Source organism: Physeter macrocephalus, chromosome 21 (genome assembly GCF_002837175.3).
Source record: "Physeter macrocephalus isolate SW-GA chromosome 21, ASM283717v5, whole genome shotgun sequence".
Taxonomy (NCBI): domain Eukaryota; kingdom Metazoa; phylum Chordata; class Mammalia; order Artiodactyla; family Physeteridae; genus Physeter; species Physeter macrocephalus.
Window position 1 is genome coordinate 90,004,368 of NC_041234.1, and position 13,750 is coordinate 90,018,117.

General features: G+C 39.7%; 1 protein-coding gene across 2 annotated transcripts in view; it reads right to left on the minus strand.

Annotated features, from left to right (window-relative positions):
* Window positions 1-3,428: 3,428 nt before the first annotated feature.
* Window positions 3,429-13,750, minus strand: part of LOC102985639 (tudor domain-containing protein 1) — a 40,973-nt gene continuing 30,651 nt past the window's right edge. Inside the window, exons 18-24 of one of the 2 annotated variants that reach the window (XM_055081778.1) lie at window positions 13,383-13,658; window positions 12,767-12,886; window positions 10,909-11,025; window positions 7,968-8,135; window positions 6,530-6,757; window positions 5,842-5,892; window positions 3,429-3,454 (exon numbers count right to left, since the gene is read on the minus strand). In XM_055081778.1, the coding sequence (XP_054937753.1) occupies window positions 3,429-3,454; window positions 5,842-5,892; window positions 6,530-6,757; window positions 7,968-8,135; window positions 10,909-11,025; window positions 12,767-12,886; window positions 13,383-13,658 (986 nt within the window). The remainder of the gene's footprint in view (window positions 3,455-5,841; window positions 5,893-6,529; window positions 6,758-7,967; window positions 8,136-10,908; window positions 11,026-12,766; window positions 12,887-13,382; window positions 13,659-13,750) is intronic. The other variant, XM_055081779.1, reaches the window with a different exon arrangement.

Genomic DNA, 13,750 nt, shown 5'->3' on the forward strand with positions numbered 1-13,750 from the left:
AAAGAACAGGAAACAACGCATGTTTAACGGCGAAGAAACCACCCCAGACGAAACAAAGGGCCTGGTTCTCAAGTACTCCACAGGCAACAAATTAAGCCAGAACAAAAACTGTGGCGCTAACAGCAGCAAGAGAGAATAAAGGCGTGGCAGGGGGACATAAGGAACAGAAATACTGCCATCTTGAAGCTAAAGACCCTTAGGTTTGGGGCAGGCACCAATTGTTCTAAGGGTTAAAGCATCTCAACTCCTTAAAACAGTGAGAAAAATTATGCACAAGGTTTTACTGGATTTGCTTTTAGGAAATGTGATGCTTTCTGGCTACATGAGTAAGCATGGAATGTCTACAAAGGCAAAGGCTAGGGTAACATTCATTCAATCAACATCCAATACCACATGCGCACTCGACTTCAAACTGTCAATACTTCCAAATTTTGTGTCTTTAGTTTTCACATATATGTGCATGCCTTAATGTAAGTAATCATTGAGTGCATTTTGAGAGGAATCTGGGTGCACCCTTGGGGGCAGCAGAGTAGGCTCTGCCTGACGTATGATCAACCTCACAGTCGGTCTCATCTCCTGGAAGGCTCATGTAACAGGAGGTGGGCACCTGATCAAAAGGTTATCACAAGTCTTTAAATACGGCATCACCTCAGGGTCTCAAGGTAAAAGGAAAGCATAGGAAAATGGCTGAGGCTGGGCAGCTAAAGCCTTAAATGAAACCAATGTTAGGTTATCTGAAAGCTACTGCCAAGATTTGAGAACCTTCTAGGGAAGTTAGACTGCAGTGCCTGAATGGTAACTTGAACAACGTTCAGGTATAGAAGTGTTAGCAGTTCTCTGGGTGCGCCTTCCACAACTCCTGCCCCATGCAAACGGGCAGAAGTCTTAGCGTATCTGAATCTCTCTTTAATTTCAGCAAACAAAACCATCCTACGACTCCTAACTGCACGTTTGGAACCACAGGCTGCCCTCTAATTCATCTGGAAAAACAGAGCAAACAAAAAGCACCCTTGAGATTCTTCTGTTTAACAAGTAAAGCACTCCTTGGCTGCAAGTCTGGCTACAGAAACACCCACAGCAGTGAGTAGCCCAGGTGTCACTCTTTGGCTAATCCCAGAAGAGCTCGATTTGCCAAATCCAGGCAGCAGTCATGTTGGTGATGAGCCCACTAGTTACTCTATTGGTTTACTGCTCTGGTCTGGCAGCCTCAGAGTGGTGACTTTATTCCTCACCTAGAATTTGGCAGTTCAAGGTCCTGCTGAGAAGGATCCTCATGTTTTCTGGAGCAAGAGCGCTCGAGTTCAGACTATCACTCACCCTTGTTCACAATTTTGAAACTTTTTCATTTCTAGCAGCCCTAGCAAAAAATATTCCACCAAAAGAAAAAGGCATATCAAATAAGTCCTCTTCCCACACTGCCCCACCACCACCCCTGTTCACTGCTTCATCCATGGTTAAGAATCTCTTCCTTTGCACAATGGATCTGATTTGTCTCAATATTTGCAAGCCCTATGCCAAGGAATATAACTATTTGTTTGATTATATGGTCTCAGGTGTAAGTACTTATTTATGACTGAACTAGGTATTTTGAGGGAACCCTAAGACTGGGATTGGCAGGTGTTGACGGGCCACACATGGCCCTACTGAACAAAAAATACGTCACTTACCTCAGTGTCAGGCACACAGCTGGAGCTCAGTAAATACGTGAATTGTGAAAGATCAAAAATAAGATCTGGTGGTCCACTACGAGATTATGAGACTATGCTGCATTAATCCAGAAGACATTTAACCCATCTCTCTACTTGTGAGACTAGCACTATAGATTATGTTAGTTTCTCTTTGGGAACAAGGCAAATAGCTCAACCACCAAATATTATTAAACTCCATTTAATTTCAACTGTTTCTATTCAAACTTCCAGTATGTACCATATGATAAAACCTTGGAATCTGATGAACTTAGATTTTTTTAAATGTGTTCCATGACTTGCTTCCCTAATTTTCCTTAATAAAAAGGACAATTCTGCGATTCCAGTTTTCATTTGCATTTTCATTGTGATTGGAATTGAACAGAGTATGAACAAACTAAATGTCCAGTGCTCCTAGTATGTGCCAACAAGAAAACGAAATTAGCAAAATGCTGCTGGCAGTAAGAACACAAGGGAAATTTGGCTGTGAAGGAAAAGGATTTTATTGGGCAGCTTAAATTTTTATCTAATAGAAGCACATCAATGTTTGAACAACTTTTAACATGAGGAAAAACTCCACTTAATCTAAGCTGACACACATTACCAGTAAAAGCAAAAAAAAAGTCAAGTTTCTTCTTTCAGTTGGTGACAACATCTTCTTAGGCTGTCACAGTCTGATACTTAAATCATGGAAGAATTCCCAAATAGAAACTTACAGGCTGGCAGGAAACTCAGCTGGCCCATAATTCTGCATATGTGAGTTTAGAGTTTAAAATGACTCTATGTGCTTCCAGAAAAATATATACTCTAACTTAGCTTTTTAACTTAAATTGTTAACTATATTTATGCTTCAGAAAATGTAAATTCTATCTACATTAACAATCTAAGTGGCTACAGATTGGAAAGGTACCTATGGATGGCAGGAGCAGAAAGAGGAAGTGCCTTCCGCCCACCTAGTGGGTGAGAGCCCAAGGGCAGATGTGCCCAAAGGCTGAGGGAAACGTCATCCGAATCAAGAAGGAGAGAAAGAAGCTGATGACCTCAGAGAGAACAGGATAAGAAGGGCAGAGACCCAAGCAACAACAAACCAAAGAACATTTATTATGTGGAAGAGGCAGATTGTGACAGGGAGAGCAAGGCATATTTTACTATGAACTATATCAAACATACAGAAAAATCCAAAAAATAAAACTAATATGTCTATCAACTAAATTGGTCCAGTATTAACCCAGAGCCATATTTTCTTCAGTACCTTTAAGTAATAAAAAGGTATATGTACACTAGACAGCCCCTATGTACCCCTTCCCATATTCCCACATACTTGGTATGAATCTTTTATGCAAGACTTATTTGGGGGGAAGAACTTTGAGGGAAAAAAATAAAACTACCCAACCTAGACAGAAGAATGGTAAGCAAACAAAAATTAAGGCATAAAATGTCATTAAAGTTTCCGGGGCCTCCCTGGTGGCACAGTGGTTGAGAATCCGCCTGCTAATGCAGGGGACACGGGTTCGTGCCCCGGTCCGGGAAGATCCCACATGCCGCGGAGCTGCTGGGCCCGCGAGCCATGGCCGCTGAGCCTGTGCGTCCGGAGCCTGTGCTCCGCAACGGGAGAGGCCACAACAGTGACAGGCCCGCGTAACACAAAAAAAAAAAAAAAGAAAAAGAAAAAGTTACCAAGAAACAAAAACACAAGATGCTGTACTTTCTCTCATAAGTCTAGCCTTCGCTGTTTCCTTTCTCTTAAGTGTTGATCTCCAAGAGTGTTTCTGCAAGAGAAAAATCAACTATCATTATGCCTTATATAAAAACTCAATTACCATGGTTCTTAATTTCTATCTTAAGTAAAAGCAAACCAAATATTCACTTTTAACTGAAATTACTTTAAGTCAAATCTGCCAGTTAAAAAAAATTCACCGCCACAGTAACAGTGCTTTATGTCCAATACAGCTGTCTGTACTCCCCTTCACAGATATAAAATACAGCTGTTTGCTCTCCTCCAAATATAAAAAATATTTTTATTAACTTGTATGCTGAAATACTTACCACTTTTGAATAATAGATTACAGAGTTTTATGTTCTCATCACCACATCACTCCTAGTTTAGCAATTTTACAATAAAATTACTAACAAATTAAAACAAATTTCTCCAGAGATGATGAAACACTGAAACTTTAAGCACATTTTATTCTTCTCTAAGAAGAATAATTTAAACAATTATCCAACTATATTTTCACCAGAATGAAGTTAAGCATGCTTAAGAAACCATGTATGTAATTTTTTCTAGTAATATAACCCCTTAGTTTCTTGCCCTCCAGAACTGATCTAATCTAAAATGATATTGTAGCACAGCTACAGGTAAGCAGCAAATGGTGGTATGGAGAACTCAGCTTGCATCATAAGACCTACTTTCCAGTCTGTGTGTGTGGTTTTTTGGGCAGCCATTTAACCTCGAGCCTTCACCTCCCTCATCTATAAAATGAGGCCTAGCTTCTTTTAATCTTCTGGGCACTGTGAAGATTAAATATGTGACTATTAAATAATGCACTACTCAAATATAAGGTATTACACTGTATTCAAAGGTAGACAAACTATGTATTTATTCCTGCAGTAGGGGTAAAGCCAGTTCAACCACTACGCTTTAAATCAAGTGGTTTTTTTTTTAAGTAATGTCTTCAATCTATTTAGAAACAACAGAAAATACAGGTTTCATCTGAAGTTGTGTACCCAAACACACTCAATATTCTTATGGGAAAAAAAGCTTATTGCACAGATATAAAGATTAAAGCACATACAGTTAGTCAACTTGATTAGAAATATGATGATTTGGCACTAGGACTAAATTCCAGAAGTTCATGTCATTGCATGCTCCTCAATCTATGAAATTTAAATTATCATTAAATTTAAGATTTTAAACTCAAGTATGGTACACAAAACAGCAGAATTAAAACTTAATGTATTAGAAAGGACTGAAAGTTGTAACTGCAAGTCAGCATTTATTAAAAATAACCCAAAACTTGTGAAGAAAAATAAATCTCAAAATAAATCATGAGAATCAAAAGTCTTGATCTTGCATAAATGATATTTAGCTTAGAACTTAGTCATACTTTCTTAGAAACAGAAACAAAACAACTGTCCATTATCATGTAGAGAATAGGTTTGACCCCAGTAGGCAGCTCCTTGAGAGTTGCTACACCCAGAGCCCCAGACAGCAGGAGGAGGACCTTGGGAGCTACTTGCAAATGGTCAGATACAAACTGCACGTTAGCCAGCAAGAGTGCACATACTGAGTAAGTCAAAGATCCTTTGCTTTTAGCTAGAATTCTATCAATTCAAAGTGGCGAGAAGGACAATTTCATTTTGATGAGAAGTTCTAATTGGCTACTGATCACAAAACAATTTCCAAGGGCCACCTTAGAACAAAGGATCCCAGGCAATATAAAAAAGCAGGGGAACCATTATTCAAAATCCACCAATGTAGTCTTTAACCACTAGAGTCACCGCAGCCGAAAAAGGAAGAGTATGTTTTGTTTCGAAATGAAATATACTATCAGTACAGCCCCTTTTCTGTTCTTGGCCTCTTAAACCTCTTCACAAAAAGTGCTAAATGTTTTTTTTAATAGAAGTACGTACAAGGGAGAGTTAATTTCACTCCAGACACAAAGAATTTCAGGCTAAGCTTGACCTCACAACAATTTTTACAAGTCCCTGCAAATATCATCAAGAGCTGTCTCTATGTCAAACACAGTAAGGAAAGGACGCTGCAACCCGGACAGCCCTGGACTCAGTCCCACTAGCAGTGTCAAAGGGAGCTTACCAAACAAAACCTAGGAAGACAGCAGAAACACTACAGCCAGACCTCAGATCATTAGACCGCAGAATAAAAGTACAGCCTCAAAACGGGTGTCACCCCATTAGCTCTGCCATGACAACATGACTGGAGATGTCCTGCTGGGGGTAACCCAAGTGCAAAAACATCAAATTTAACTTACTTTTTAACAATTTTTTCATTTCAGTAAATTTGTTTTGATTGGTTGGATTGTTTAAGAGGAAGAGAAGAATCTGTTCATGTTTTTCAACCTGAGGGTGAGAAGAAATGGTGTTATTTCATTCCTAAAAATGTTGGGAGTATAATTTCACCTAAAGGAAATTTTACCCACTTGTTTCTGTAGCTCTGAGCAGCAGCAATTCATACTGTTCACCTTTTCTAAAAGCAAATGCAAAAAGCCATTAGACAACTAACACTATAAATAACAGGAAAAACAAAAACCTGCAGTCTGAACATATACAGATCTGCCCCTCAGGGCAGATCCTTTCCAGCTACAAAGGACTTGATCAATCAATTTTTCATTTGGGCTTTATGTTATCTACTCCTGTCCTGGGTTTTACCAAATGAGTGCCCTTACCTCCGAGGTTTCAGGTCTTTTGCCTATCATATACGGGATATCTCTTTTTGGTTGAGGGCAGGCCTGCCAAAGCATCATCTTATGAAATAACCAGTAAGATCCATTCTCAAATATGTGAGTTCTTCTCACTTTGATCAGGATCAAAAGGAAGTTGGAAGCTACTCTGAAAGCCTGACATTTCTAAAGCTCTCAGCATCAATTCTATCAACAGTGTTGCTGAGCCTGATCTAAGGAAAACCTGGACTGGGAGGCCTGCTTCCTGCCAGGTGCCTCCTCTGAGGTGGCAACATGAGTTAGCACCCTGCCGCTGGATTCGTAGAGGATGATGACAGAGCGAACGTGGCCACGGAGAATAAGGAAAGATCAGGTCAACTAAACTGATTACATCTTTTCTTGGCTACACTTACATCTGCTATTAATTAAACTTGAAAAAAATACCTTTATTTAAAGCACTTTGCTTTTTAGATGTGATGTTTTTTGCCAGACCATACACCACCAGCTTATCAGCTATGTTGACAGTACCATTCTCAGAACACTTCTCAACTGACACTGTGTGGACATTCTTGATAAATCCTTTTACAGAAAGGATTACATTCTGATTCAACATGAAATTTTTCAGTATCTCTATTATTAATTGAGAACAGCTTTCATTCAATTCCATGGGTCCTGGAAAAAAATTGAATATTAGAGTTAATCTTCAAGTTCCTGAAAAATGATATTTAGATTATCTAAGGATAAGAAGCAAAAGGTTCACTGATTTTAGCTAGGTTTAGGTATGCTTTGATGTACTACTGCTGTTGCATTCAAAAAATTCAAACTTAATAAATATTCCTCAATCCCTACTATGTCAAGCACTAATTTAGGTCTAGAAGCCACAAAACAGACAAATGTCTGCCTTTGTGGACTTACATTCTAATGGTAGAAGCAAACAATAATAAAGATAATTTTCCAACTCTCTGAGTCAAAACCAAAGCAGACTGTGAGGAAATCAGTGTGTTATTATCTACTGGGACCTCTGGGTAAAGAAATCAGGAGTAAGAATAAAACGCTACTTTAGCATTTTAGCTCCTTTTATTCAAATTCCAACTGAAGGGCTGAATAAATATGCAGATATGGTATGAATAGGAAGGTAGCCCCAAAATGGTGCCATTTGAATGTCTCTAGCCTCTGTGACAAAGCAGAAAGAACCCCCCACCCAACCCCACACAAGAGGTCAGATGACTGACCCCAGTTCACCCTGGCCCTGCCACTTAACTAGTTTTGCAGCCTGAGGCAAACCAGAATCTCTGAGCATTGACTCTCTGAAACTAATCTGTAAAACAAAGATGGAACAAATGAACATAATTTTTGTGAGAAAGAATAATAAAAGGTATGAGATATTTTGGTAAACTCTGCTTGATATTTAGAAATCTGGGCCGTTGCTTAAAATACCCTTTTTTTTAAATTTTTAATTTTATTTTTGGCTGTATTGGGTCTTCATTGCTGCACGTGGGCTCTCTCTAGTTGCGGTGAGCAGGGGCTACTCTTCGTTGCAGTGTGCGGGCTTCTCATTGCAGTGGCTTCTCTTGCTGTGGAGCAGGGGCTCTAGGCGTGCAGGCTTCAGTAGTTGTGGCACGTGGGTTCAGTAGTTGTGGCTCACGGGCTCTAGAGCACAGGTTCCGTAGTTGTGGCACACGGGCTTAGCTGCTCCGCGGCATGTGGGATTTTCCCGGACCAGGGCTCGAACCCATTGGCAGGCGGACTCTTAACCGCCGCGCCACCAGGGAAGTCCTAAAATACCCATTTGTTTCAAATACCCATTTGTTTCAGACTTAGTGCTATAAAAGAAAGAAAAAAATCCCAGACACCCAAAATGGAAAGTGACTTAATTGTCTACCTTCAAGGGAACATTTAATAATTTGGAAAGGAAGCTCCAGGTGGCTGGCAGAGATTGGCTGCACTCTGCAAAGAGGCAGAGCTTCAATGTTTCCATAGTCTGCATAGAGCACTTTCACATGAGCAGCTGACGTCCCCAGAACAATGGCACGGTACCAGAAATCATCACCTGAAAATACAGAGGAATCTCAGGTGAGAAGTTACATTCAATGATGCCCTCTCCTCCTTTAAGATGGTTATTCACAGTTACATTTACATCACTTAGAAATTCACACCAAGATTTCTGACTTCACGCCAAGGAGTCTAGATTAAATACGAGCATTACATCTACTCCTTGCAGATTCTACTCAAAAGACAGTTACAGGACTAAATAGAAAAAGGCCTAAAACCACAAGGATAGAGAACAAGAAGGAAGACAATGTTAATAGTGGAAGGTGGAAAGCAAATACGTGAGTGGAAATGATTTAGCAGAGCTCAACTAAAGCTGGGTGTAAAGAAGCCAAGAAGCATCTCAGTTTGCATCTCAAATCCCCAAGCAATCAGGGCTGCTGGCAGAGATTGGCTGCACTCTGCAAAGAGGCAGAGCTTCAATGTTTCCATAGTCTGCATAGAGCACTTTCACATGAGCAGCTGACGTCCCCAGAACAATGGCACGGTACCAGAAATCATCACCTGAAAATACAGAGGAATCTCAGGTGAGAAGTTACATTCAATGATGCCCTCCTCCTTTAAGATGGTTATTCACAGTTACATTTACATCACTTAGAAATTCACACCAAGATTTCTGACTTCACGCCAAGGAGTCTAGATTAAATACGAGCATCACATCTACTCCTTGCAGATTCTACTCAAAAGACAGTTACAGGACTAAATAGAAAAAGGCCTAAAACCACAAGGATAGAGAACAAAAGGGAAGACAATGTAATAGTGGAAGATGGAAAGCAAATACGTGAGTGGAAATGATTTAGCAGAGCTCAACTAAAGCTGGGTGTAGAGAAGCCAAGAAGCATCTCAGTTTGCATCTCAAATCCCCAAGCAATCAGGGCTCAATAATTGATGCTACTCATTAAAAAGTTGGAGCAAAGATGGAGATGGAACGGGGATTGGATAACAGAAGCAGAGTTGCTTCCCCAAGGCATGTGAATAAATTTTAGTTTATAAACACATTTACACGTAATATCTATTTTTAAAGTTGCTGAAGAGAATGATCAGTTTTATGTTTACGTGTTTTCATAACGCTTAGAAAATTCCCCCTTTTCAGGTAACTGCTCCTACCCTCGGGCAGAAGACTAGTTTCCTCTCCAGAGAGGACGAACCAGAAAGACTACGGACTGGGGAACGTGAGGCAGAGCAGAGGAGGGAGTTTACAAGAACCCTGTCAGGCAAGCTACGCACTCCAGACAGGAGACGACCACCTCAAGCAAAAGCACTTCAAGACACAGGCATCAGGAGTTCCCAGTGAAACGGCAAAGCCAGGTCACCCTACAGGAAAGTCCACTAAGCAGACAAGCTCTGCCTGCGCACAAAGGAACTTCCAATTAGCTTCTTAGGGCTTCACCTTACATAAACGAACAGCGAAGGATGACCAGATAGTAGAAGAAAGTCTCTGACGTTAAAGAGAAGACCAAAACAAACAGGAACTCAAGGAAACAGACCCAAAGACGGAGAAGACCATGAAAATTCAAAGAATGATATTAACATCCTCGGAGAAATGACCTTCCATCCTTGAAGCAAGTACAAGACAGTTATTAAAAACCACACACTTGGGCTTCCCTGGTGGCGCAGTGGTTGAGGGTCCGCCTGCCGATGCAAGGGACACGGGTTCGTGCCCCGGTCTGGGAAGATCCCACATGCCGCGGAGAGGCTAGGCCCGTGAGCCATGGCCGCTGAGCCTGTGCGTCCGGAGCCTGTGCTCCGCAACGGGAGAGGCCACAGCAGCAAGAGGCCCGAGTAACCCCCCTCTCAAAAAAAAAAATTCAGGAAAAATTTTTAAAACTGAAGCTCATGAATTTCTAAAGGGCCCACCCACTGGGTGCTCAGTACAATGGTGAAAAGAAAAACAGTGCTGAGTCACACCATAAAATTCAAAACTTGGGATGAAGAGATTACCAAAAGTTCCAGAAAGGAGGAAAAAAATACATACAAAGTTTGGAGAACCTGAATGACATCTACCTCTCCACCAGCAACACCCACAATGCCTTCAAAATTTTAAAAGAAAGATGATTTCCAACCTAGAATTCTATCTATAGGTAAGCTATCAAGTAACTATGAGGGTAGAATAAAGACTTTTTCAAACATGAAAGATAACAAAATTTATTTACATGTACCTTTTCTCAGCTTCTAGAGGATGAGATAGAAATACCAAAATATTAAATCAAAAGTAAAGGATCCAGAAAACAAGTTGAGACGAGGGAGGGAGAAATCTAGCCAACAAGGCGGGGTGGGAGAGAAATCCAAGAAACATAGGGGGTTCGTGCTGAAACAATCTCCAGCATGATGGTGAAAGAAAAATTTCAGGATGACAGCTCAGGTCTGGAGGACAAGCAGTCTGGATAGGAGTGGGTCAGAAGGCGGGAGCTGCCTACAATATGATAAAAGTTGATAAAGTACAGGCAGTATTCATGGAGAGAATTTATACCAATGCAGAGAACTGGAGATCATTAGTGAAAGTACATAGAACACTAGTAACAAAAAAGGCTGCAAAATAAAAATGTAATTATAGTAACTACATGGGTAGGCTGTGAATACTGTTTATGCAAACCTAATAACGTAATACAGAATACTATCTAAACAAAAATTATGACACATTTCTACTGGGAAGAAAGAGAGGGAAACTGTAGATCTAGTTGTCATACAAAAGAAGAGGGAAACTAAATACATTTTTAAACTGTAAATCTAAATTTTAAAGTGAACACTGTTTGGGGAATAGAAAAGAATCTTACCTGTGTATCTAGCACAGCACACATCTCCAATTTTTGGTCTATAGGCCAATTGACTTTTCTGAGCACTGCAATATTCTAACAATTCGGCTGTCAACACACACAGTTTTTCCTGATCTTCTAAAATATATATAGAAAATGTTTTGTGAAGAAATTTTCAACACTACTATTTATAAAAGTATTTATATAAAAAGGAAAGTCAAATCTAATCACTCAAAAAAGACCCCATATATGTTAAAATATACATTTATATGTTTAAAATAGATAAAGCCAAAAAAAGATAAAACCACTACTGGTTACCTTGTGGGGAAGGGATGCAAGACTGGGAGGGGGCAAGAAGGAAGCCACTGGGGGGCTAATTTCTTGATCAGGGTGGCTATTCTAGTGTGTTCATTCTACAAAAACTTGTTCTATTAAGTTGCAGTTTTACGACTGTTCAGTATACTTTTCAGTAAGTGTGTTATAGTTAATTAAATGAAGCAAAGTACTTCCAATTCATCATACCATATGTTATGGTCAGGATGCAATAATCCTAAGACCCTGCTTTCCACTATACAGTTTAAAGTTGATTATTCCTAATACTGGAGGATAAATTTAAGAGCAGTTATTGTTATCACCACAATTCTTGGTTTGACCACTTGAAAAAAAATTTTTTCTTTTTCTTCAGCTTTCAAATACCTGCAAATTATTTTGAGTAGCTAACTTGCACTAACTCAGCCTCTGATACTGCAAGAATAATCTTAAATACTACTGGGGTTTCCTTGGTGGCGCAGTGGTTAAGAATCCGCCTGCCAATGCAGGGGACATGGATTCGAGCCCTGGTCCGGGAAGATCCCACGTGCCACGGAGCAACAAAGCCCGTGCACCACAACTACTGAGCCTGCGCTCTAGAGCCCACGAGCCACAACTACTGAAGCCTGCGTGCCTAGAGCCTGTGCTCCACAACAAGAGAAGCCACCGCAATGAGAAGCTCGCGCACCGGAACGAAGAGTAGCCCCCGCTCACCGCAACTAGAGAAAGCCCGCGTGCAGCAACGAAGACCCAACGCAGCCAAAAATAAATAAATAAAATAAATGAATTTAAAAAAAAAACAAACTAAAATACACTGAAGAGATGCCTTAATTGTAATCTTTCACGAAATAAAAAAGGAAAAGGAAAGTCAACATTTATATGCTACTTTTCTTCAAGATTAGGGCCAGTGTAAAACATTTCTCTAAGTTTCTAAGATACAGTAACACTGTGATTATAAACTGATTAGGAAGTACTCTTCTAACGTATCTAAAACTGTTTTGGTTCAAATTCTCTTAATGCTTGTAGAAGGTTAGCTTAGTAAGTACAATTCAATACAGACAGTACCTATTTTTAAACAAGAAATTATACAGTAATTAAGGATGTTGCTTTGTTATAAAAAGCTGTCGATGATCAAGACCAGGTGGAGTAGGTGCTGAATGCAGGGCATGTTCACATTCATATTTCTGTTTGTTTGTTTTGCGGTACGCGGGCCTCTCACTGCTGTGGCCTCTCCCGCTGCGGAGCACAGGCTCCGGACACGCAGGCTCAGCGGCCATGGCTCACGGGCCCAGCCGCTCCGCGGCATGTGCGATCCTCCCGGACTGGGGCACAAACCCGCGTCCCATGCATCGGCAGGCGGACTCCCAACCACTGCACCGCCAGGGAAGCCCCACATTCATGTTTTTATAATTAAATTTTCCTTAAGTGTTATTATGATCAACTGAAACACTGAGTGAAACAGAAATCATCACCTTCTTCTCCCCATCACTTCCTAAGGAATTCAGGTAAGTTCATTCTACAGTTTAAAAGACCAGCATAAATATGTCTCAAACTTTGTTTGGTTTCTTACCTGGCATTTCATTTGGTAGAGCATAAAACAAGTTTGGGTTTACGATTTCTAATATGCTTGCCTGTACAGTTTTATTAACTGGCAATTCTATTGTCCTCCACTCCTCAGCTGAAGAGGTGGCTGAAAACATACGAAATACAGGTCTCTCATGAAAAAGATAAAATTTAGTATTCTACTAAATACCAGCATTCCCAAATTCCCAAAATGAAAATCTGTATTTTCATAAAATAATCTGTTTAATTTGAGGGATTTTGGTGTGCATTACAAAAAAGTTCAATCTATAATATGAATCCTTAAACTATTACACTCCTATAGTATATTTCAGTAGTATATTTCCATTTCTGTAGTATATTTAATTCTTAAAATTTACTCAAACTTTAAAGGATACATAGCTGTATGATACACGTCTGCCTGACAAGTAATTACATTAAAAATGAGTACAGTGTTTAATAAAAAACCATGTTTCAATAAATAATAAACTAACTTTACCTATTACTAATCTATTTCCACAAAGCATATTTCTACAGGAAAATCAAGTCACTTGGAATAGAAAAATTTTCATAGCCTATAAAAGCAAAGGATAACATAAATTTAAATAGCAGTTTAAAAATGTTACCTTGAAGCCATGGGGCATCAATTTGAAGACCATGTTTATTAACAGGACTGTTTTTCACTAAGTCTTTACATGGTGAACTAGCTTTTAAAACCAGATGTTCATCAATCAGAACATCAGCAATTATCCTGGGATAACAAGTGGAAAGATCGGTGAGTTCAATTCCCACTCCATTTTCAGTGATTTCAACCACTCGGGCTTGGAGTTTTATCCCTGTGACACACATCTGAAATCTTGCTATGGCTTCTCTGGTCCAGTGTTTGTTTCTAGGCTGTATATCTAAAAAATAAAACAGCATTAAGAAGAATTCTGCCCTTAATATGTTTTCTTTGTATTTAATTTTTGATAGTTTGATTAATATGTGCCTTGGC